General features: G+C 33.9%; 1 protein-coding gene across 1 annotated transcript in view; it reads left to right on the forward strand.

Annotated features, from left to right (window-relative positions):
* Positions 1-22,458, forward strand: part of LOC107160933 (fibronectin type III domain containing protein 3C1-like) — a 34,700-nt gene extending 12,242 nt beyond the window's left edge. The window contains exons 4-25 of the mRNA XM_048796798.1: positions 2,664-2,949; positions 3,781-4,912; positions 5,493-5,496; positions 6,450-6,592; positions 8,182-8,241; positions 8,598-8,736; positions 9,238-9,291; positions 9,400-9,521; positions 9,607-9,781; positions 10,521-10,607; positions 11,048-11,186; positions 11,798-11,866; positions 12,275-12,393; positions 12,508-12,610; positions 13,033-13,139; positions 13,338-13,451; positions 14,414-14,563; positions 17,384-17,658; positions 18,003-18,215; positions 18,632-18,798; positions 19,934-20,055; positions 20,542-22,458. Of these exons, the coding sequence (XP_048652755.1) occupies positions 2,664-2,949; positions 3,781-4,912; positions 5,493-5,496; positions 6,450-6,592; positions 8,182-8,241; positions 8,598-8,736; positions 9,238-9,291; positions 9,400-9,521; positions 9,607-9,781; positions 10,521-10,607; positions 11,048-11,186; positions 11,798-11,866; positions 12,275-12,393; positions 12,508-12,610; positions 13,033-13,139; positions 13,338-13,451; positions 14,414-14,563; positions 17,384-17,658; positions 18,003-18,215; positions 18,632-18,798; positions 19,934-20,055; positions 20,542-20,880 (4,119 nt within the window). The 3' untranslated portion in view covers positions 20,881-22,458. The remainder of the gene's footprint in view (positions 1-2,663; positions 2,950-3,780; positions 4,913-5,492; positions 5,497-6,449; positions 6,593-8,181; positions 8,242-8,597; positions 8,737-9,237; positions 9,292-9,399; positions 9,522-9,606; positions 9,782-10,520; positions 10,608-11,047; positions 11,187-11,797; positions 11,867-12,274; positions 12,394-12,507; positions 12,611-13,032; positions 13,140-13,337; positions 13,452-14,413; positions 14,564-17,383; positions 17,659-18,002; positions 18,216-18,631; positions 18,799-19,933; positions 20,056-20,541) is intronic.
* The last annotated feature ends 3,636 nt before the right edge of the window (positions 22,459-26,094 follow it).

A 26,094-nucleotide genomic window follows, 5' to 3' on the forward strand; every position in this document is an offset into this window, starting at 1 on the left:
CCAGGATCATATGCAATTTGTTGCTGCTGATCCTCATAAGGTCCCTTTCCTAACAACATATCTAGATTTCTCTGAGGATAACCAGCTGCTGCATTTCGCCTAGCCGTCTCCTTGCAAAATTCCTCATTGGCAACCTTCCATAACAGGTATTGTCCTCCATTTAGCACAGCTTTACACATATTAGCCCAATCTGCTGGCGTCATGTTCAAGTTGTTAATGGATTCGACCATGCTTACAGTGAAGGGTGCTTGAGGACCATAGGTTGTTACAGCCTCTTTTAGCTGCTTCACTGTTTTGAAATTTAAAACTTGGTAAAATCGCTGCCCTCCTGCCTCAAATACAGGGCATGTTAATATTTGAGATCTTGTCTCAGGATCCCAACTATCAACTGCGGGGGTTGGGGACCTCCCAGCATATGGAGGTGGCCTTGTTAGTTGGACACTTACGTCCTCTGGTGATAGAAAGGTGTTAGTAGCAGTCTCCTGTTGTAACTTTCCCCCTGATGGCTTTTTCTGTTTTACACTTTCTTTCTCTGTCTGACTAGCTTGAGAGGCCTTCTCTTTTACTTGAATCTTTTCCTCTGTCTGACTAACTTGAGAGACCTTCTCTTTTACTTGAATCATTATGTCTTCTTCTTCCTCTACCATTGTCTGAACTGAAGGCTTTGGACTAAGCAAACAAGATATGAACGTCCACAATGGCAATGTGCCAACTGGCAGAGTCCCTGGGCTTTTCTTTTCTATTCTTTTTAAATCTTCACCATGATGGTTCCATTGTGATATATTTAACAACTCCTCCTTAAAAAGCCATGGGCTACATTTTTGTATTGTATCAACGTATGCCCTGATTGTTCTTGATTTTACTGAGATGCCTCCTTCCTCTAACAATTTACTTAACACTCTTTCAGTTTGTTTTTTACTAATTTCTGATCCTGTATTTCTACTATAATACAACCCAACAAGATAATGCCTAACAAAACTGAAACAGAGTGAAACAAAATTGGAACAACACAAAATCATTATAATAGCCTCCTGAAGTGTCCATCCGTCGTTTCTCCCTATCTGTTCCTCAGATGTGAGCGGTTTTTCTTCCATCTTACACATCTCCAGGGACAGGCAACTTAAAACAAAACTGAAACAAAATAACAAAAGAGGAATCTTAAAATGGCTACCCATCCTCTTGCCCTGCCCTCAGGGGCGAGCAGTTTCACTTACCCTCAGTCGCTCCCCGTGCGGCCCACCAAAAATTCAAATACGAGTAGATCAACTCAAATCACTTAATGACTTTCAAAAGTTATTAGGAGACATAAATTGGATAAGGCCTTATTTAGGTATACCAACAGGAGAGTTGGGACCTTTATTTGATATCCTAAAAGGTCCATCAGATCCAAATTCACCCCGAATGTTAACGCCTGAAGCAAGAAAGGCATTAAAAATCATTGAAACATATATGGAAAATATGCATTTGGATAGAATTGATATAAAAACTTCTTCATAGTTTTTTTTTTTATTAGTGACCCTATCTGGTTCTGTGTATTACACAGCTGAGGAGATGAAGAACATGCTAAACAAGTCAATAGTTTAATTCTAAATAGACTTATCTATTGGACAATAGCTAATGAAAACAAGTGCATATACATCTTCACTCAGTGATTTCACTTTAAGGAATTTATCCTTAAATTTGTTTTTACAAATTTAGAAAAATAAATGTACGAGATTATCCCTTAAAATACTGTTTGTAATCACAAATGTTTGGAAAAATCCTAAATGCCTATCAATGAACAACCTTATAATATAGCCACATAATGGAGCACCATGAAGCTGAGCAAAATATAATAGAAAACTATATATTGGTATAGAAAACTCTCCAAGATATATTGCTGAGTACAAAAAAGAAAGTACAGAGTACTGCAATTAATGTTAACTTTTATATAGTAAAAAAGAAGGAAAAATAAGAATCTACATTCTTATTTGCTTGTGTAGGCATAAAGAAAATCTGGAAGAAGTCATAAGAAGCCTAGAGTAGTTGTCTACTGGAGGGAATTGAATAGATAAAGGTTAAAAGAGAAATTTAATTTTATAATTTCTTTCACCTTATGGTTTTGAAGTATGTCAATATATTATCCATGGTCAAAAATTTCTTTTTAGGAAGAGGATTGAGGGGGGAGGGAAGAGAGGTGGGAAAGGGGAGGAACAGGAATGAAATTGACCAAATTATACTATGTACATTCATAAATATGTCACAGTGAATCCCACTTTGTGTAATTATAATGTTCCAATTATAAATAAATACATAGAAGGAAGACCAGTAAAGTAGAAGAAAGGGGCCAGGGGAGGGAGAAGGGAAGGGAAAAGGAAGTATTGGAGATTGAAATGGGCCAAATTATATTATGGATTTATGAATATATCCATAGTGAACCCCACTGTTATATATAAATATAATGCACTAATAAATACAAAATACTACCTCTTTAAAAAGCCATGTATATATAGGAAAAAGGAAGAATTAATCTTGCTTTCTGCTTTACATTATAGTTTCATTTAATAATTGGTTTTTGATGTTTGATTTCTTGATTAAGATCATAGAATATAAATCAAAATTTAGTAGGGAAAATCTAATGTTTATGATTTCTAATATATATATATGACTCTGTTCCATCTTAGGTGGTAGAAGACAATGGGATTCGCAAAATTATCATTGTGCCTCAGACAATTGACTATCGCATGCCCATGCCTACTCCTATACAACAAGTATCACACTTCATAACACCACCCTCTCTTGTATATCCACAAGCCCCTCAACTGATGTTTCCCCAACCTCATGTGGAATTTCCAATACCTTACATCCAAGAACTTGTGCCTCAGCAGCTACCGCCACTACCACCACCATTGCCACCACCACCACCACTGCCACCTCCACCGGCAACATTTATTTACCAGGAGCATCACGGTAGTGTACAATTTTCTTTTTGGGGGGTAGGGTACCAGGGATTGACCTCAGAGGCACTCCCACAATCCTAACCCTTTTTATGTATTTTAATTAGAGACAGGGTGTCACTGAGTTGCTTAATGCCTTGGTGTTTCTGTGGTTGGCTTTGAACTTGTCATCCTCCTGCTTCAGCCTCCCAAGCTTCTGGGATTATAGGCATGCACCACTGCACCTAGCTATAATTTTCTTAAATAAGAACTATTTTGAGTTTGTTAAAATTAACATATATGGACAATTATTAAAATGAAAAAAGTGGAATATAGTAACATTCTGTGAATGATTACATTTCATATAGTAGAACTGATGTCATTCCATAGGGAAAATGTTTATTATTCCTAAGGTTTATTTATCTTGGGCAGAATGTTCATTAAACACAATTTTCTATAAATATTTGTCATACTTTGATATAGCATGTGATTTAGGACATTAATTTTTACTGACTGGGTCTATTATAACATCAGATTGGAAAAATCATTAATTTTTTGATTACTAATGCCACATACTTGGAATATAAAAGACACTGTGAGGTTGACATTACAATTATCTTAAGACCTTAAAATTTGGAAGTGGAGTTACTACATAAGTAAACACTGTATTTACTCATGTTTTTCTTTCTATACAAGTCAATATATTATAAATATGCAGACATATACCTAATATCTGTTAAGGCAAAGTGGGAAAGAATTTCAAGTAATGCATGGTTTATTGATTCTCTTTTATTGGTTAGGTAAGAAAACTTGAAATATATATAATTAGTGTGATTATTAAACATCATCGCATTGTCTCTTTTAGAAACCTACTCTCATGGAAGACCAAATTATAACCAATTTGATGAAAGGGCTGCTAAACTGGGAGAATATATGAAGAAAAAAATGAGAGAACGCCAAGTTGGTGGATATAAGAATAGTTATATGGTTAACAACACCTCTTTGACTGTAAACAAAACTAATGATTTTTCTAGTATTTATGGTACTCCAGGCGCTTACTCTGTGCACTGTGCTCCAACCACCTACACTGCTGACAATACATCCAACATTTATACTGTGGAAAATGCTCCAAGGACCTACACTGTTGGCAATACTTTGAGCACCTGTACTGTGGACAGTGTCCCATGCACCTACACTGTTGAAAATACTTTGAGCACCTACACTGTGAACAATACTTTAAGTACTTACACTGTGGACAATGCTCCAAGTACCTATACTGTGAACAATGCTCTAAATATTTATGCTGCTGATAATACTGCCAGTACCAGCACTGTTGACAATTCTCCAAACACTCCCAACACTGACAAAACTCTCAGTAATTCTTCAACTGACCATGTCCCTAACACTTCCACCTCAGATAGTACTCCTTGCCTTGACAACACTGATAGTGTTACAAGCCCTTCTGGCACTAATTATGTTCCCACGACAACCACTTGTGATAGAACTCCCAAGCTATCAACTATTGACAGTACACCAAGCTCTCCTATTTCTGATGGTGCTCCCAACACTTCTGTCCTTGAAAATGTTCCCACCATTTCTGCCATTGATAATGCTCCCAACACTTCTACCATTGATAATGCTCCCAGTACTCCTACCATTGACGGTGCTTCCAATACTCCTACCATTGACGGTGCTTCCAGTACTCCTACCATTGAGGGTGCTTCCAGTACTCCTACCATTGAGGGTGCTTCCAGTACTCCTACCATTGATGGTGCTTCCAGTACTCCTACCATTGATAACGCTTCCAATACTCCTACCATTGATAATGCTCTCAGTTCTTCCAATACTGCCAGAACACCCAGCACTGCTAGGGCTCTGGTTGAGAGTAATCATGGAAAGATTGCTATGGGAGATGAAGACAACAAACAGAAATCAGGTGGAAAAGAAAACAAGAACCAATCATCAAATGTAAAAGGTAAAACCAAAAGTTTGGTTTAGTTGACAATGAATAAACATTCCAATGTTTAGGACTCTTAGCACATTTTAAATATTTAGATGCCATTTTCTGCTTCCATTTCCCTTTTTCTTCTTTGTATATAGCTACCTATAAATTATTTTTCTAATTTATTTTAAATTGATTAATATTATTTTTGATTGACAACTCATAATTGTATATATTTATGGGACTGAATGCAATATTTTGATATATGTACACTGTGTAGAATGATTAAATGAAGGGGTTGGGGTTGTGGCTCAGTGGGAGAGCACTTGCCTAGAATGTGTGAGGCACTGGGTTCGATTCTCAGCACCACATAAAAATAAATAAATAAAATAAAGGTCCATTGATAGCTAAAAAAAAAAAAAGAATGATTGAATGAAGCTAATGAGCATATCAGTCATCTCACTTATGTTTTTATGGCGAGACATTTGAAATTTATTCATTAATTTGAAATATACAATACAGTATTATTGCCTATACTCACTCTGCTGTGCAATAGTTTTCAAAACGTATTTCTCCTATCTGAAATTTCAAACCTTTTTATTAGAAACTCCCCATTCCCTCCCCATCCCCCAAAGCCTGGTAACCATTCTATTCTCTACTTCCTATGAGTATGAATCTATTAGATTTCACACGTGTGGAAGATCCTGCAGTATTTGTCTTTCCGTGCTTGGCTTATTTCACTTAGCTTAATGTTCATCCATGTTGCAGCAAATGACAGGATCCCCGCCCTGTTTTAAAGATTAATAGTATACAAAACCATACAAAAAGCTCCTTTTTAAAATCAAGAAGAAATAACTGTCCTCATGTAACATTTGTGTACCACATAATTTTGTTCAGTAGCCTGCCAGTAAAATATTCAAATTGCTCTACAGTTCTGACCAGTTCACATGATTTTAAATTGAGGACTTTTGTTCATCTTTTGTTAGAATTTGTTTAGTATGTTATACTTGGCACTGCTTTTTTTAAATCTTTTAATGTAAATTGCTATTAGGTGTTTATTTATTCTCTTGGTGATATATTTGTAGTGGGATAATGGGATCTAACCCCTTTTTCTTCTTTTTGCCAATGTAATATTTATATTGGTGTGCTTTTTTTAACTTTTAGAATGCAAAACAGGACACAAAAAGAAATGCTATTACATCTGTGAGAAACCCCTTGTAAGTAACTAAAGTGAATATTTAAGCATTCCTTTTCATTTGTTTTGATGTTTGAAAACATGCAAATTCACTTGTATTTTATTTTTCTCTTGTTTTTTTCCCCACATTTTCATTGGTGCATTATAGTCTTGCATAGTTTTAATTTAAAGCTTTTACAGAGTTATTATTTCATAATCTTCTTTAGTAACCCAATAAGTGAAGATCTGTTGTGGCATTGTTAAGGATAGGATTAATGGCTCATTGTTTATTCACAGTATTTAAGTACCCAACATGAGAACAATAATATAGTTAATATCAGGTAAGATTTAAGGAGACTATATTATAAATTCCAGATTATAATTTTTAAGTATGCTATTTGAATTTTTGCTATTTTAGGTTTCTGATATCCAAACAAGATCTGCTGTTATTTCATGGCATCTGCGTGGTTCTGAGACATGTGATCATACTAAATCCCCTGTAACATTTGAACTGGCAATATCTAATAGTGGTAAAAATGGAAAATATAAAATCGTTTATACGTAAGTCTTTCTTTTTAATCAGTTTTCATTTCTTATAATTCAAATATTCTATCTAAACATACAGACGCCAATTATGCTGAATTCTAAAGGTTTTTCTTTTTCTAAGCTTTGAATGTATTTTCTATAGAAATCATTTTCTACATGGTGGTAGGCTACCAGATCAGTCCACTAAATTCATTGAATTATAAATATATTAGAGCTGAGGGGGACTTTAAATATCAACTGGTCCATTCTTTTCAGTCTAAAGACTTCTTATTTGGGTGAATTTGAACTCAGGAAAGGAAAAAGTAAACCTCTAGTTCTCCTTCTCATTTTTCACTTAGGTCATTTTAGGACAAAATAAAGTTTCACATAACTTTATAATGCCTTTGGGTACACAAGCAGTATACATTGCCACAGAAATTTAAGACTTGGTCTCTACTAGGGATTTCATTATAGGAGCTAGTTATAAGATGGAGGCTGTGATAGTAACAGATGAGCTCAGGAATGCATCCAAAAGCTAGAACTGGGACTAGGGAGGACAAATTAGAAGACTAGTAAGAACACTCTCAGCCATTCCCAACAGTTTCTGGACTAGATGGGGATATGCAGTCTGCAAGAGAGTGAGGTAAGAAGGCATAGTGGGAAGGAAATCCAAATGGGGAAGGAGGAAAAATTTCTATACCCATCAAACAACTAGGCAATGTCATCCAGAGATCAGGGAGCTATCTGCCCAATATTTTGAAAAACATATCTTAAACTTTGCTAGAATTTGTCATCTGTACTCAGAGAATCAATGAAAATTTGAATTTGACTATAGATTGTGTAAAATTTTATTTCTTTTATAATTAGGTAAATTTTTATTGAAATATACAATACACAATATTGGGTAGTGTAAATGGAAGATGTGAAAAGCTGTGTATAAAATTAACTTCATGAATTTACATGTCAGTCTTTTCTAGTATTATGCACTCTATAAAATCATTGTTTTTCATTTAGAAAGACTTATTTACCAACATTGTAAAAACAAAAAATAAAAACTTGCCTAGTGATCACTGAGTGGAATTTGCTCTAAAGTATCAATTTTTAGCTTTTTTGAAGTGTGTTTTAGGACCTAGAGCTTGAAGGGAGTTCCTTGAGATAGTAGAGTACACGTAGATGCTTGTGATTATTCAGGAAGACATATAGACATCGGAAACACAGTCACTTTCTTCATGTAACAGATAGGAGCCCACTCCAGAAAAATTGCTCTGTGTGACAGAATGAATAAATTGCATGACATGTGTTGTCTGATACTTTTCATATCTACACTATTTAAAATAAGCTAGTTAAAAACAAATCTCTATTGTTAATACAGTGTAAACACTATGTAGGGGTTAAGATAGTAAAATTTTGTTTCTTAAAGCTATATTAACTTGGCATTCAAATGAAGTATTGGATTATTGATACCACCATTTGATGCATCTAAAATGGGTTAAATTTATTCAAACTTCAGGGCGATTTGTGGTTTGATTGTCAATTAAATTGATAAGATTAGGACTGCTCTACTTAGCATATATTTAAAAAAAAATATGTGTGAGATACATTACTTAAAAAGGCTCTTTTTACAGTGGTTATGGAGTTATATTTACCCTACGTGATCTACAGCCATCCATGGCCTATTTTTTAAGGTAAGAATTCCATCTTACACAATCTACCCACATAGCCTGTAGCCAGCCAAACCTACCAGTTTGAACCAGTTCACTACTTAAAATTTCTGCAACCAGCCTAACTATTTGCCAGCAAAGTGGGCTTTCCTTCAAGCTTCAAAATAACCACTCCAAATCCAGCATTAGTTCACTTTTTCATTTAGAACAGATGAGAGAGTGCTTTTGGAATTAGTATCTGCAAGGACCCAGCTGTGTTCTATTAGTAAATTTTTTATAATTAGCTGTTAAGAAATGTGTCTGGAAATCCGAGTTTGTGATTTAATACATGCGTTAGAATAAGTATTTGAAAATTTTTACAATTGTCATTACATTTTTAGAGTTACAACCATAAGAGGCTCGGGACACAGAACTGTGTCTGAAGTGTCTAGCTTCACAACACCAGGCTGTGAACCGGACCCTCCACTTGCACCTAAACTGATTAACCGATCCAAGAGTAGCCTGAATTTACAGTGGAAAGTAAGGATTGTACTTACAAAACACAATTTTAAAATGCTCTTTTTACCATATCTTTAATTTTAAATGTGAATTTATGCATGCCTCATCTGACCTCTTTCCCTAGCACTTTTTCTATACAATAATCCTTCTCTTCTATCTGCATCAAGTGTCAAATAAAGTGAGAAATGTCAATAAGAATTTTGTTAATAAAGCTGAAGCACTAATTTCTACAACCTAAATTTAGTTATTTACAATTATAGTTACCAATAAATTTACCTCACAAATTACTTAAGTATTAATTTTCTTCTTTGTATATAATTTGGAAAACACAACAAAGCATACAATCTAGCATGTCTTATAGAATGTAAAAAATGCATTTTAACTTTAAAATTTGGATTGCTTTAAAAACAAAATATAAGAAGATTCATTCACAGTAATTTATGTCATTTTAAATATATGTACATATGTATGCAACATATGTAAAAACAGCTGATCATAATTTTATCTTTCTGATATTTCTAGGGTTCCAAAGATAATGGCTCCAAAATAAACAGCTTCCTTTTGGAATGGGATGAGGTACACAATTTTATCTTTAAAAACACTTGGTTGTGAATAATTATTAATGTTATGATGAATTTTGTTCTTAATTTTATAATATTCTAATACTTTGTATCTATCACTAAGGGTAAAGGTGAAGACTTCAAATGTTGTTATGTGGGTACCATGAAACAATACAAGATCCTTAAACTGAATGCTTCTACAAAATATTCATTCAGATTAGCTGCCAAAAATAACTTTGGCACAAGGTACATTGAATTATTTACAGTATTTAAAAGTCTGCCCTTCCATAAAAACCTGAAAATAATTTATCCTCCTTAATCTACTTTTCAGTGTCTTCAGTGAAATAGCAGTTTTTCATACATCAGGAACTATGCCTCCAACACCTTCACCTCCTAAACTAAAAAAAGCAGGAGTCTATAGCTTGTCACTAGAATGGAGTCCCCCAGCTAACTCAAACCCAAATGACAGTCTTACTTATGTACTAGAAATGGAAGAAGCTGGATGTGTAAGTTTTCATGTTTTAATCTTTAACCTCAGTGTTAGGTACATTTCATATGCATTTCTCGCTTGAAAAATACTTAAATTTGTTTAGCTTACTATCTACTCAGTTCAATCAGAGATTATATGATTCCCAAGTCTGTACTCTGGATGAGATCAATGCAGAGTCAGAATTATGCAAGCCTGAACAAATATGCAAGTCCTGCAAATTAGCTAAATGTAAGCAGTCACTGTAAGGACAACATAGAGATGCAAAGAAATGTGTTAGTGTCCTCAACTTTAAGCCTCTTCTGAGTGATCTTGAGTGGTCACACAGATTTTCAGCACCTTAACATAATGCTATCAAGCTCTGTCCTTTCTTTGTCTTCTTAGATTCCTGATGTGGGTGGGCAATTATTTTATTTCATTCTGAACTTTCAAATCTATACCAACAAGGCTAGTCAATTTCAAAAGTAGCTATAAATTGTTGTGCATATTTTACCACAGTTGAAATAAAGCAGCTAACATTGAAAAGTGTTTTATATTGCAAGTAGTATGCAAAGTGCTTTCACATATATAATCTTACTAAATCTGAAAAGTAGGAGAAGCCCTTCAAAGAAAAAAAATCATCTCTATCTTTTAATATGGAGATATGAAGGTTCAGAAAGACTAAGGAACTTGATCAGCACTATCTAGCTGGAAAATAAGATGTTAGAACTTGAACCCAGGCCTTCCTGATTCCTAAATTCATCATCTTTTATTTCCAGGCATTAGGTTTTAAACCTAAATACAATGGAGAAGACCTCTCATACACTATAAGAAATCTTCAGAGAAGTACTACATACAAGTTTAGGGTATGTAGATATGATTTATATATTTGTGTCATATTTTAACATAAAATAATACTCTTCACTAGAGATAATGAGACTTAGCCAGGTGCTGTGGTGCACATCTGTAATCCTGGCCGCTTGAGAGGCTGAGACAGGAGGATCACAGTTCAAATCCAGCCTCAGCAATGGTGAGGCACTAAGCAACTCAGTGAGTCCCTGTCTCTAAATAAAATACAAATTAGGGCTGGGGATGTGGCTCAGTGGTCCAGTGCCCCTGAGTTCAATCCCTGGTACCAAAAAAAAAAAAAAGGAGACAATGAGTCTTTTTTTCTTTGAAACTATTTAGCATTTAGTTCTCAGAAATTCTCACTCAAATAACTTGCTTTTTATTTGCAAACTGTACACTACTAAACTAGACATTTATTTCCAATGGTCAAGCAAGGAATTCTCTTTTACTCAAATAGATGTTTGCCTACAATATGGAAGGAAGAAGTAACCCCAGTGCGGAAGTAAAATATACTACCTGTCCAGATAAGCCTGGGCCACCTAGAAAACCACACATAAGGGGAAAGATCCATGCACACAGAGTGAAAATCGGATGGGGTAAGTAATGTTAACGTATTTAAATTTTGCTCTTTCTGTCTTCACTTTTCAGAGCAAATCTTGTTTTAATTGCTCTCAACTTTATGAAGTATTGTCTAAACATTTTTAAATGAAATATTCTGCCATATAAATGAACTTAGGTGTAAACCATATTGTTTCTAGTTTTCTATTGAATTTTCTATTGCTGTATCATTAATTCACACATGAACAAATTGTTGAATTTTATGAGTTATTAAATATTATGCTTATTCCAAGTAAAATTACATCTAAGAGGCCACATTCAGAAGGCCACATCAATGATAAATATCACCTTGACAAGAAATTATATTTATACAAATATTTTTGCCTCAAAACTAGAGAAATGAATTTTTATGACACATATACTTGACATTTAAGTCTCTTCCAAATAGCATTTAAAATATTATTTAAATGCTTTATGGCCATTATCTTAGCATGCAACTTATAATCTTTTTTTAATATTTGTATATTAATTCAAAAAGTTTAATTTTGTTTTTTCCTCTGTGAAAAAAATTAATTTGTGAGATAAAATTCCAGTGAAACACTTATAAGTTTTTCAAGCTTTTTCAAGTTAATTTTATATCTCGTTCCAGAATCACCCAAAGATAATGGTGGAACAAACATTTCAAGCTATAGTTTAGAAATTAGTGAAAATTCAAATGGTAAGACATCATCATGTTTAAAGATTTTATTTTGAAATAATATTAGACTTTACCTAGAAGTTATAAAAATGGTATAGAGATTTCACATGTAAACTTTTCACTTGGCTTCTCCTAATATTATTATCTTAAGATAACCATATTGCAATAACCAAAATCAGGAAATTAGCATTGGTACAGTCCTATTAACTAAATCCCAGAGCTTGGATTTTTGATAACAAATCATGTTTACTTACTGACATCTCATGATTTTATGGTTAGTTCTACTTGCAATTCAATTATTTAACTATATAGAGAATTGAATCATTAATTTCCAAAACAGTTACTACTGAGTATATAATGTATCATGAGGACCTATAAAATTTATGTGACCTATAAATAAATTGGATAAATTTGCTTTTATACCTTCAGAAAATCTCTGGAATACAATCTACACTGGCCCCACAAAGGAATTTTTATATGACAATTTGAAACCTGGTACTACATATAAACTGAGAGTCTTTTGCACTTCTCCAGTAGGCCAAAGCCAGGTGAGGAAAGAGGGGAAATTTTTTAAATTAAGATGGAAATGAATATATTACTAAATGTTTTATAAAATTGATCTTAAATTTAGTAAGTCACAAGGTATCTTGTATTTCTCTTAGCCTTCAGATATTTTGATCATTCAAACACCAACTCTTTCTCCTGCATCTTGCCATCACCCACCCTTAAATGGTAAAACGAAGTCCAAAGAAAGGAACCTTCAAAGTGGTGAGGCTTCCTTGTCTGATTTGATGAATTCACCTCAATTTCCTGTTCTGAATTTTTTTTTGCACATTAAATGTTATTACAGCAGAACAAATAGTTTTTAATATAAAATCAAATATTGCTTAGCAAATTGTTTCTCAATATTGAAAACCCCAAATTTTTAATGTCTGTAAATCAAATTAAGAAGTTAATTGACATAATCAATGTTTTGAGTCTTCTGTTACTTTAAGCATTTTTAAATAGAACTGTCTTAAATCATTTTGTATTATTTTAAAGAAACACCCTTAAAATTATTTCTAGGGTTTGGGAGTGTAGCTTGGTAATCGAGTGCATACTATGCATACATAAAGCCCAGGGTTCAATCCTCAGCACACAAAAATCTTATTTTTTAAAATGTCAAATTTATTTTGTATACTGTACAGACAATCCTTCTGCTAATGGAAACTCTGAAGCACTTGTACATGTCAAAAAGGCAAAAGGTAACCAAGATAACACAAAAGAGCAACCTGGCTCGGAAGATGGATGCATAGTGAGTAAATTAACTCCTGAGGAATCCACAGTTCTTTGGTTAAAAGCAGCAAATAGGGCTGGGGAAGTTGTACTACTTAGTTGGCCCATTTTATTTCATTTCACTTTGGATATACATATGCTTCTACTGTAGTTTTTTTCAAAGTGAGGAATGACCATACCTACAAAATCATTTATGCGTTTGCTTCTTTGTTTTTAGCTTGGATCTCATTCAGTGACGAGTGAAACTGCACCAGTCCCAGGCCCTCCTTCTCATTGTGGTACACCTGTGCTAAACTGCAGGGGCCCAACCTGTGTTGTTGTTAGTTGGGGAGTATGTTATCAATTTATTTTTATTCATTTTTGCTAATACATAGGCACATTAGTACATTTAGAAAGTTTTTTGAAAGCCTAGAAATCTGTAAGAAATTAGATATTAGAATTAGGGTCCTAAAGATCTTGGACCATGGTTTCTAGAAAATATCTAGGACCTAATACCAATGGTGTTAGGAAGACTACAACAATGATAACCCTGCTCTACAGATCTATATTTAAGGAGAATAATAAATTTAGAAAACTAAAATAAGCCATCAATAGGTAGTTAATTGAATTTTTGAAACCAATACAAGAGGGCTGGGGTTGTAGCTCAGTGGTAGAGTACTTTCCTACCATGTGTGAGGCACTGGGTTCAATTCTCAGCACTGCATATAAATAAATAAATAAATAAATAAATGTCCATCAACATCTAAAAAATTTTTTTAAATACAAGAGATAATAAATTTAAATCAATTTACAAAATAGTATTTTTAAAAGAATTTCATTGATAAATCTCTGATGTTTTTTAAGAATTTCCCTAATTGTTTAGCCATATAGGCATATTTATATTTTTCTTCCCTTATCCCAGACTAAGTAAAGTGTTTTTGGCATTGACACAAAAGCTTAGTCTGTTAATAATAAATTACATAGCTGATTACATCAAACACTAACCAATATTAATTAAACAACATTAATATATGTTTGCTTTTTTTAAATAACACTTTTGAAAATAATTTTAATAAATTTTGAAAAGGCATTCACCTAATATGTGGGATTTAGCAAATCCTTTTACTTAAATTTTATTGAGCGCTTTAATGTAAATTACAGTGTCCTGCCTGTGTTTGTTTCTACATGTGTCTATCTCATAGCATCTGATTCTAAATTTTAACATTGAAAAGGTCATGTTGTAGCTCTCCACAGTATCTAATGCAGTGACCACTTAGAGAAGAACTCAATTTCTGTATTCATTACATCTTATAGATTCCTGAAAGCAATGGTGCTGAAATCACTGATTATAGACTAGAGTGGGGACAAAACGAAGAATCAATGCATTTGATTTATACTGGTCCTTGTCTACGTTATGAAGTTAAAGGTCTCAACCCTGCAACTACTTATTTTTGCAGAGTCCAGGTAAACCTGATGCTTCCTCCAATGTAAATGGGAAATAGCTATTAACCTACACTGTCCACATTTGTAATACTGATAGCATTTTCAGTGTAGACCAGAAGCATGTCCATGAGGAAGGGACTTCCAAATCATAAATATTTTTCATATTCAGCAATAGCATTCTGAGCTCCTTCACATGTCATCTGGCATCTACCTTTCATTCTAACTTGATCTGTCATTATTTCCTCTACAATTTTGTATTTCTCAAATTTCCCTGAACTTAGCAATCACCTGAAATGCTTATTACAAACACTAATTCCTACAACCCATTCAGATATGAACCAAAATTTCTAATTCAAAGTTTTGCTAATTGGTATATATAATAAACACCCACAGTGACAATTATTAAGGAAATATTGCATAAAATCTTTATTCCGAACAAGCAAGTCAATTCAATCACCACCCCCAAGTATACCTTCTACATTAATACATACTGTGCTATCTGCCTGTTTTGTCTCTTAACGCTTTTGCATTAATATGTTCGTGAAAATCTTAGTTGGAACTAACAATTATAGCAAAAATTACTTAAAGGTTTGGAGAGAGTCCAAATTTAAAGTAATCCAGTATGTTCTCCCTATAAAATTTAAGTCATCAAAATATCCTAGGAGAGGCTAGGGACATAACTCAGTGGTAGAGCATTTGCCTAGCATACACAAAGCCCTAAATTCAATTCTCAGCACCATAAAGAAAAAGGTGGGGTAACCAAATACCGTAGAAACTCTAATACTGGGCATCTAAGCTCCATCTCCCACTGCCTTTCATAACTGAATGTCATTTTATTTATATATTTATTTATTTTACCCACTGATCAACATTTTCCCTTCCTTCTCTCCCCAGCCTCTGATAACTATCATTCTACTCTAAATTTCTATGGTATCAACAGTTTTAGATTCCACATGAGTAAGATCATGCAGTAGTTTTCCTACTCTGCCTGGCTTATTTCACTTAACATAATGATCTCCATTTCCATCTATGTCTTAGCAAAAGAAAGGATTTCATTCTTTTTATGGCTGAATAGTATTCCATTGTGTATATATACAACATTTTCTTTATCCAGTCATTACTTGATGGACACTTAAGTTCTTTTCATTTCTTGGCTATTGTAAAATAGTGCTACAATGAATATGAATGCAGACATACTGATTCATTTCCTTTGGATAAATAGTAGTGGGGTTGTTTGATTGTATGTTAATTCAATTTTTAATTTTTTGAGGAACCTATATTGTTTTCCATAATAGCTACACTAACAATGTAACAATTCCCACCAACAATGCATAAGGGTTTGCTTTACTCTACATCCTAATCACCACTCACTATGTTTTGTCTTTTAATTAATAGCTATTCTTAGTGGGATGAGGTGAAATTTCATTGTGGTTTTGATTTGCATTTCCCTGATTAGTTATGTTTGTTTAGCATTTTTCATATATATGTTAGCTGTTTGTGTGCCTTCTTTTGAAAAATATCTGTTTAGGTCTAATGCCCATTTCCATTTTTTGCCAGATTATGGTTTATTTCCATGAGCATTGCTCCTCCAGATCAACCCATGTCCCCCTGCTTGCTATGCAAACTTCTTGTTTTTTTCTCTTTACTTTAATAAATTTAAGATGATACATAAAAACTTAAAATCTGTACATATTAATGAGGTACTCTTAGGCACATATGCCAGAGAAATGAAAACTTAAGTCCACACAAAGACACTGTGTATGAATTATCATAGCACTTTTACTTGTAAGAGACCAAAAGTAGTAAAAAGAGGTTGAGGAAGGACTCTAAAAACTCAACAGTTAAAAATTCAAAGAACCCAGTTAGAAAATGAGCAGAAGACATGAATAAACAATTCATAGAAGAGGATATACAGATGGCAAATGAGCACATGAAAAGATGTCCAATTATTAACTAAATGCACAATGAGATGCATTGGCATACCTATCAGAATGGCTAAACTAAGCAGGGTGTGAGGTGGCACATACCTGTAATCCCAGCGGCTTTGGAGGCTAAAAAGCAGGAAGATTGCAAGTTCAAAAGCCAGCCTCAGTAACTTAGTGAGGCCCTAAGTAACTTAGCCAAGACCCTGTCTAAAAAAATAAAACAAACTATATGTGTATGTATAAATATGGCTGGGGATGTGGCTCAGTGGTTAAGCACACCTGGGTTCAATCCCTGGTAACCTCCTCCCACCAAAAAAAAAAAAAAAAAAAAAAACAAAACAGCTAAACTAAGGCACAGTCATAACACCAAATACTGTCAAGGAACAAAGAAACTGGATCGCTCATATATTTCTGATGGTAATTACAGCCCCTCTAGAAAAGAGTATGGCAATTTCTTACAAAATTAAAAATTACCTGGTTGTAACATCATACTACAAATAAGCAAAATATAATGTTTGGAGGAAAGTAGGTAAAGGGTATATGTGTATTTATAATGATCTAAAGATTTTACAAAAATCCATGAAATTTGTTGAGTGCATATGAACGTCTAGCTACCACCAACAAAAATAGAAAGTACAACAGGAACAAAAGGGAAAAAAAAGGTTTGGTGTGGTGGTTCCATTTTAGCACATTTTTTTTCTGAAGTGTCCATATTAACACTCTTCACTTATCTTCCCTTATATACACTCTTTGCCTTCCTGATTATGCAACTTAAAAGTTCCTTTACATATTTCAGCAACTTAGAACCATATTGTTTGCATCTGAGTTTATGGAAATGTATTTCATTATGTAACAACATGGTTTATGCACAAAACGAAGTAATAATGAATCTCTAACGAAGCATATACATTTTCAGGCTGTAAATATAGTCGGAGTTGGAATGTTTGGAGGAACTGGCGTAGTAACCACACCAGCAACTGTGCCAGCAGTAGTGCCAATGTTACATGAAGTTGAAAACAAAGTTCCTGCCAAATTGGCATCATCTTGCCTTGCTATTAAATGGGAGGAACCAGATTGCCATGGCTCTCCCATCACTGGATATAATATTGAATATGGAGATAGAAAAATCTTGAATGTTGGTAGAGTAACAGAGTGTCTTCTAAAAAATCTACAGCCTGACACCACATATAAGTAAGTCATTTATATCTTACTTTGCGTGAATGGAAAGAGCTTTGAGAATTTTGAGCGTATCTATATTTTGTATATTTTATTTAATCTACATAAGATTTTTTTGAAAAGTATTCTGCTACATCGGAGAAATTTGGCTTTATTAAGAGCCAGTTTCTCCTTCTCATCAATAATTTTCAATAGTGATTATGCAAATTTAAGAGTTTTGATTTGAAAATTTGTCTCTGATAGTTATATCATGGTCAATATCCTATATAGGGCTACTAGGGATTTAGCATATATGTAGAAAATTATTTTCTTTACTAAATATAAGTGAAAATATTTTAATTTTTTTCTCTTAACACTAGAATCAGAATTCAAGCTATCAATCATTATGGACTAAGTCCTTTTAGCCAATCAATAAGAACCAAAACCAAGCCACTACCACCTGAGCCTCCACATCTTGATTGTGTGGTCTGTGGACATCAGAGCCTCAAACTGAAATGGGGTAACACTTCAAACAAAAGACTACTTTCCAACCTTATAAGCTATAACTTGTTAATGGCAGATCGTTCTGGCAGGTAAACTATTTTTCTATACATATATTGTAATAAAAATGGTTTAAATTTTATTATCTTAATCCTATAATCCACAGTGGTTGCAATGAACTAATTAGATGTAAAAGCAACCCATTACCATTAATTTTTTTCTCATAGTTCAGCTCTCTATTTTTGCCTCTTCCAAAGCACTTTTTCATTTACCTAACATACTTTAAATACCAGGGAAAGAAGGTATGGAATGAAAGAAAACCAAAACCTTGTCATTATATTTATGATCTGCTTTTTTCCCCATTGTATTTCATCTTTCTGGCTTTAAGTTGCTTTCCTTAGGCCTTATTGAGGTTTTTAAAAGGTTTTAAGTTAGTTATATAAAGAGTTACTTGTACATGTGACAGGTGATTAATAACATCACTTCCCCCATCTCCATTCCCTCCCAGATTCTCTATCATTTACTATGGGCCTTGTCAAACTCACAAAGTGCACAGATTGGGTGAATATACTCAATACAAATTTAAAATTCAGGCATGTAATGAGGCTGGCGAGGGACCACTTTCTGGCGCCTATACTTTCACTACAACCAAAGCCCCACCACCCACACTTAAAGGTAAGTATTATTTGCCATAACACTGAAAGTTGCTTAATTTGAGTTCCAGTAGCTCATATATAAAATTTAGTACCACTGATTATTTAAATTCAGTAATATAATACCAAAAGAGACCAGTATTTAATTATGGATTTGAGCACAAATGTAGAATTTAATGAGACTCCAAAAATCCATATTTTTAAATATCTTAGAAATCATGTAATCCAGCCAACCACTCTACCACCAGTACTATTTTTAAGAGAAAGAAGCTAAGTCCCTCAAATGGTAAGTAATTTAGCTAAAGGGCACTCAGGACCAGTGGCAGAGTCAAGATTGGATTATAGGCTCCTGATTCCCATAACAGTGCTCCTTCTGCTTTGTCATGATATCAGTTCCTTGGTGTAATTTTACTTTCTCAAATGGTTAATTACATGACTTATCAATTGCGAGCTAAAAAATAAGGCCCTGTAACCTTAGTTTATTTCAGAAACTCTAAATTCACTCTCCTGATTCGAACAGTACAACAAAATGTTTATAATACATAACAACGAGTCTAATTTAGTCTGTAGATCCTGGGATTTGAGGATTTTTTTCCTTCTCAGTTGTGAAATTTAGTTGTTCTAATCCATGCACATGAGTTTTATCACTATTATTAAGCCATTTTTCTTCATAGTAAAGTGTTATAACTAGAACATATTGGAATTAAATATGATTTAGACCACAGTAATACCTTCTTCTCTTCCTGAACGATATCCCTATATATTTAAGCCTCATTTTCACAAAAAGTAAGATTAATAATGTAAAATAAACAGCCTTCCCACAGTTGCTTTCAAATGTATATGAAAATGCTTCCAAATGTAAAATGTCCAATAGAAATACAATGCAGGAGATTGTACCAGAAGGGAATAAACAAAAATAACAAAAGTTGTAAACACATCTTAATAGAAAAACTAAAAAGTATGCATTATCAATTGATAGTTTTAGCCTGATGAAATAGTGATGGTATAGTTAAAATAATAAATGTATCTATGTATTTTTTAATTAAGTCTATATGGGCTGCCGTTTAATGGTCTTAGAATTGTATGACAAATTTCAGTGTATCCAAGATCATCTAGAAAAAAATGGAATCATATAAATTGAAATTTTCTTTTTTTAGCACCTAAATTACATCACCAGAATAACAATATTTGTGACATCAAATGGGAATCTTTGGAACCAATAAAAGGAGATCCCATTGTTTACAGTCTTCAGCTGACCAGTGAAAAAGGAACTGAATTGGTAAATTCTTGCAAATTTATTCTTTAAAAATTTATAGTTTTATATCATGTTTAAGGATTGAGCTTTTGTCAAGGAGTATGATATTCTTTAAAGATGCTTGAAGTAACTAAATCTTACCGAGTTCATCCTCCCTAATTGTTATGTACATAATACTTATTTTAGACAAATAGCTTGATCATTTAATTAGCTAATTACTATTGAATTATTTGGTATTTCTTGATTCCACTGACCACAATCAGTGACTCAATTCCAAACCAATGTAATTAATTTTAACAATTATAATTTTTTATTATTTCATACATTGAACAAAACAACCTAAATAATACTGAATGCTCTTAAAACATTAGAAAATAGAGTAAATTTTTAATTTTGTTGTGAAAATGTTCTTGAAAGGAATAGATTCATCTTTCCTATTATCAAAAATATAGGTACACAATTAGATAGATAAATGAATAATTTTCATTTTAACTTTTTTTTTTCCATTAGATTTACAAAGGACCGAACACTTCATTCTCCTTTTCCAACTTCCTCACAAATTCACATTATCGCTTCAGGGTCTGTGCTGGACGCCAATATCAAAATTCTGCTGGGATGCAAGAAATCTGGGGACCATATAGTCCCAGCACTCTTTTCTCAACTCATAAGCAACAGCAGGGGCCTGGTAAAGGTGGGGGAGGAAAGGGAGGAAACAACCCTAGTGAAGAGAAAGATGAAAAGCACAGAATAGAGATGAGTGACGATACATTTGTTCTAATCCTTGTGATAGGATTTGCACTTGTTGCCATTCTGTGTGCTGTTGCAATTCAACACTTCCTAATCAATTAGTCTATTTTTGTGCCTTTTCTCCACTTAAGGAAGTTCTAAAACAAGTTACATCAAATGTAGTAATTGTTAGATATCTCAGCTCTTAGTTAAAAGTAAAACTCATTTGGTAGAAATTCCTTAAAACTTTTACCTAATAGCAAAAGAACTGCCTTTAATATTCAAGAAATCCACTGTGACATTAGAGATTTTCTTCCCTTAGGGAATATGTATATTTAAAATTCATAATTTTAGAAACAAAAACACTTCCATTGATATGCAAAACTAGAATCTGTGGAAACTATTTCTTGCCTTAATTTTTCAAATGAATATTTTCCAAACTTTTTGGAGTTATGAGAAAACAGCATTTTCAAATTCTATTTAGAACAAAATGAGAAAAATGAATTCTACATGTTAACTTACATTCATATCAAATAATAAAATGTATCTACCAAACTTCTCCATGGTAATTTTTTCAAAGTAGTGTACTCAGCTATTGGTTTGTGCCCTGGTAATTACTTTGTTACTGCAGAAATAGTAATGTATACCACTTTGCTATAATGGGAAATAGAGGAAATGGAAATTAAGAAATGGAGAGACATTTAATACCTTTCTAAGTTTTTTTAAAAATATATCCTGTGTTGGTTACCTTCTAATCAGAACTGCTAAACATTACAAACAAACTCATTAAAATTGTTTTAATCCATGACATTAAAATATTTTTTATCACAATAGATGGAGTAGCATCCATGTCTAGTTAAAAATGAAGCATCAGTTCTCTGTTCTCACAATCCATCTTCCTAGAATTACTTTGGCAATCTTGCAAGAAACTATTTTTTACACTTATTGAAATGTTTAAATATTATCTTCTATTTCAGAGTTTTTTCTTTGTAAAAAGAAAAATCAGAAATTCAAGTGGAAAACATCCAACTTTCATTTGCACTAATAATTTTATTATATAGCATTATCTTTCACTGAGTACTGATAAGTGATATTATAGAATAAGTAATATGATAAAAGTGCTGGTAAATTTTGATAGACATTGGTTTCAGGCTTGCTTCCCAAGAAGGACTATGGTTTCCATCACGTGTCAGATAGTAGTTTGTTTCCACTAACCAAATGGTTAGTCCGTATCTATTTAATCCACTATACAAGTTCAACAGACCCTTTTCCATCTGCATCTCACTCATTCCCAGACTAGTTTATTTAAATATATTTTTAGTTGTTGATGGACCTTTATTTTATTTATTTGTATATGGTGCTGAGAATCGAACCCAGTGCCTCATACATGCTAGGCAAGCACACTACCACTGAGCCACGACCCCAGACCCTCAGACTAGTTTTTAGACCTTGCAATAAATTGGACATTGCAGAAGAAATTAATATTAAGCCTTACTGCAGCACTGTTCACAATAGCCAAGATAATGAGTCAAATTAGGTGCCCATTGAAGGAAGAATGGATAAAGAAAATATGGTATAGATACACAACTAAATATTATTCAGCTATAGAGAAGCATAAAATCCTGTCATTTTCAGCAAAGTTGATAATGGGACTGAATGATATTATTTTAAATTAAATAAGCCAAAACAACAAAAAGATACTGCAGGTTCTCTCTTTTCATATGTGAGAGCTAAAAAGCCAATCAGAATGTAAAATTGTGACTACCATAGGTTGTAAAGGTTGAAAGGAGGGAAGATAAAGAGTGGTTGAATAATTGGTACCAACACACAAATAGAAGGAATAAGCTCTAGTGTTCCACAGCATAGTGGTATGACTTTAGCTTATAATAACCTGTTATATTTTGCTTGAAAAACGAGAAGAGAGGAGCTCAAAAGGCTCCATACATAAGGAAATGATAAGGAGATGATTTGATCACTGCATGCTGTACACATGTGTTGAAATATCACAGTGATATTTCACACACTTGGAGGAAGAAAAGGGAGGTGGGCACCAAGTCATTGCACAGGAGAGTTGGGTTGGTCCCTCCATGGTGAGGCTCAGAGCCAGGTAGAATCCTGCAATAGCTGAATTTGATTATTATATGTTATTCAAAAATTCAAAAATAAAATTGAGAAAAGATTACTAAGCCCCAAATCAGCAACAGAAATTATTCAAAATGAAATGCTAAGATAAAAAATTTAATTAACATACTGGGAGCAAGATGGCAGCTGAGTAAGATGTCCCAGCAATCACCTCCCTAAAGAAACACCAATTTGAACAGCGATTAATGCATCAATCCATTTTCACAAAAGCTGAAGAAGCCAGGTGAGATACCACCACGGTGCCTGGTATTAGCATAATCAGAAAAGAAGCAATGATGAAGGCAGGGAGGAAAGAGTTGCCTGTGTCACTCCTCCCCAACTTCCAAGTAGCAAAAAAGAGGGACATCTCCCACTTGGGAGAGGGAGAGGGAATTAAGTCCAGACCTTTGATTTAGAATTCAGTACCACAGTTAAGTCCAGTAGTTGACTGAGCATTGGACCCTCCTTTGCCAGGAGGCCAAAGGACTGCTTCCATTACTCCTCTCCCAACTTTGGGCAGCAGAGCAATGAGCTAACTCCACCCACTAAGGAATAAGACAAGATAGCACAAGACTTTGCTTTTGACCTGTGTGAGGCCTTCTATAATGAGACCCAGCACTAACTAAATCCTAGAAGCCCCTATCTCCAGAACAGAATTCACAGAGCCTCTGGATCAGTCCCGGCACTAATCAGGGGCTTGTGCTCTGGTAATTCAGCCTGCATCACCTCCAGCCACATATGGGCCTAGGAAATACATCCATTGTTAAGGCTATGAGACTATGGTGTGACCCAGCTTAGTGTCAGCCTGAGCAGCAAGAGACTTCCATCAAACCAACCCTAAACTCTGGAAGACAGCAAGGACTAAGACTCCAACGTCAGGGGAATAGGTCAGGAAAGTGAGCACAGGAGTGTGTATTGGAACTTCATTCAAGGCTGGTAAAAACTTTGGGTAGATCCCAGGCCAGTACATGTGAGTAGAATCTATGAACATAACTCAGTGCCAGGTGAAAACCCATGGTCTCTGTCAGCTAGACTTATGACCCAGCCTGGGATATGTTGCAGTAGTATTGGGTGGCAAGCTCACCTCAACAGCAGGTAGCCCATAGTATTGTGGGCCTTTATTCTATCCACATGCTGCAATGATCTTGGCAGGGTATGGGCTTCAGGAGTGATCTAGCTTTGCATCATTAGTGGCCATGGGACTGCCCATCCCATTCCCTGTCTCCAGCCTCCAATCTCAGCACAACATGAAGAGAGTAACTCTCTACTTGGGGAAAGAAAAAAGAGGTGAATACCAAGTCATTGCATATGACTTGATACATGCCTAACTCCCAGTGAGGCTCAGAGCCAGGTAGAATCTTATACAAACTGACTTTCGGCTTTTGACTGTGGATGAAGCATCAGGGTCAATTCCGGCCTCAGGTAGAAATTTGTGATAATGAACTATCCTTTGCAAATACTCTTTCAATTCATTCTGAACAAGACACTAACTACAGATTTGGGACAAACTAGACTTGGTGTACCCTCTAGTACTGAAATAGTGAAAATAGCCACAGGCTCAGAGAAAATGAGACTACTTAGAATTTCTGGAAGGACAAGTACAAATAAAACTTGATTATGAAAACTTGAAAAAGTGCCTAATCCTTCAAAACATAGGTGATGCATATACCAACACTCATCAAAAACTTACAAGGAATCATGACTTTACTTACTGAATAAAATCAGGCTCTAGAAATTGACCATTTAGCATGTGATATCTGAAAATTCTCAAAGAATTAAAAATAGTTGTTTTAAGGAAACAATGAACTTCAAAAAAGAAATTATTTAATAGTCTGATAGGAAAATTCAAAATAGAAACAGAAATATTTTAAAAATCAAGCAAATTGAGTTGAAAAATACATTAAGTGAAATTTAAAATGTGATAGAAGACATCAGTAGAAGCATAGATCAAACAGAAGAGAGAAGTAGAGAGCCTGAAGATAGAAAAAGGACTGGATATGAATGAAGAAAGCTTACAGGAAATTGTGGATGGCTTTGAATGAATTTTTAATTGTTAAGGTTAAAAAGCAATTTGAGAATGCCAAGGAGGGTAGAAAGATTAATCAAAGATATAACAGAAAACTTCCCAGAGAAAGATACAACTGTCCATACATGGTCACAAGTTAGAACTAGTTCAAACAATTCTACCACAAGACATAATCAAGTTCCAAAGGTGAAAAATTCCTGAGACAACAAGAGAAAGACTGATAACAAATGAGAACATCTCAATTCACCTGAAATCAGACTTCTCAGAAGAAATCTTACAGTCCAGAAAGAGTGGTATATGATTTGCACAGTACTGAAAGAAAAAATAAAAATCATCAGGGCTGGGGTTGTGGCTCAGTGGTAGAGCATTGCCTAGCATGTGGGAGGCACTGGGTTCAATTCTCAGCACTGCATATAAATTAAAAATAAAGGTCCATTGACAACTAAATTAAAAAAAAAACTGTCATGCTCACCCTGCAAAGTTATGGTTTAGAAATAAAGGAAAGATAAACACATTCCGAAACAAAAGCTGAGAGAATTTATCAGCACCAGACCTGTCCTACAAGAAATGCTAAAAGGATATCTTCAAAAGGAAGAGAAGGTAGTAAGAAGAACATATTGGAAGTCATAAAACTCACTAGCAGAGGAATTATGCAAATAAATTCAGAATGCTTCAATATTATAAACAGTACATAAAACATTCATAACTTTAGTATGAAGAATGAAAACAAAAAATTAAAACTACATTAATATGTTAAGAGATTAGCAATATAGAAATGTGTAAAATGGTACACCAAAAATTCAAAATGTGGGAAAGAATGGAGTGCAAGTCCAGTTTTTATTAGTATTTTTTCCTCTTTTTCATTTCTTTTCATATCACCATGATTAATTGCTCTGCTATAATTTCAAAATAGCTTGTTATAATCAAGATATTTTAATCCTCATGGTAAACACAAAGCAGAAATCAATAACAGACACACCAAAAATAACAAGCAAGTAAATAAAATACAGTACTAGAGAAAATTACTTAACCACAAAAGAAAATTGTAAGAGGGGAAGAATGAAGGGAAGGAACTGAAATAAAACTATGAAAACAAGTATTAAAATGGCAGTGATAAGACCTTACCTATCTGTAATTCTCTTAAATATAACTAGATCAAATACTTCAATTAAAAGACATAAAGTGACTGA

Source organism: Marmota marmota, unplaced genomic scaffold (genome assembly GCF_001458135.2).
Source record: "Marmota marmota marmota unplaced genomic scaffold, marMar, whole genome shotgun sequence".
NCBI lineage: Eukaryota > Metazoa > Chordata > Mammalia > Rodentia > Sciuridae > Marmota > Marmota marmota.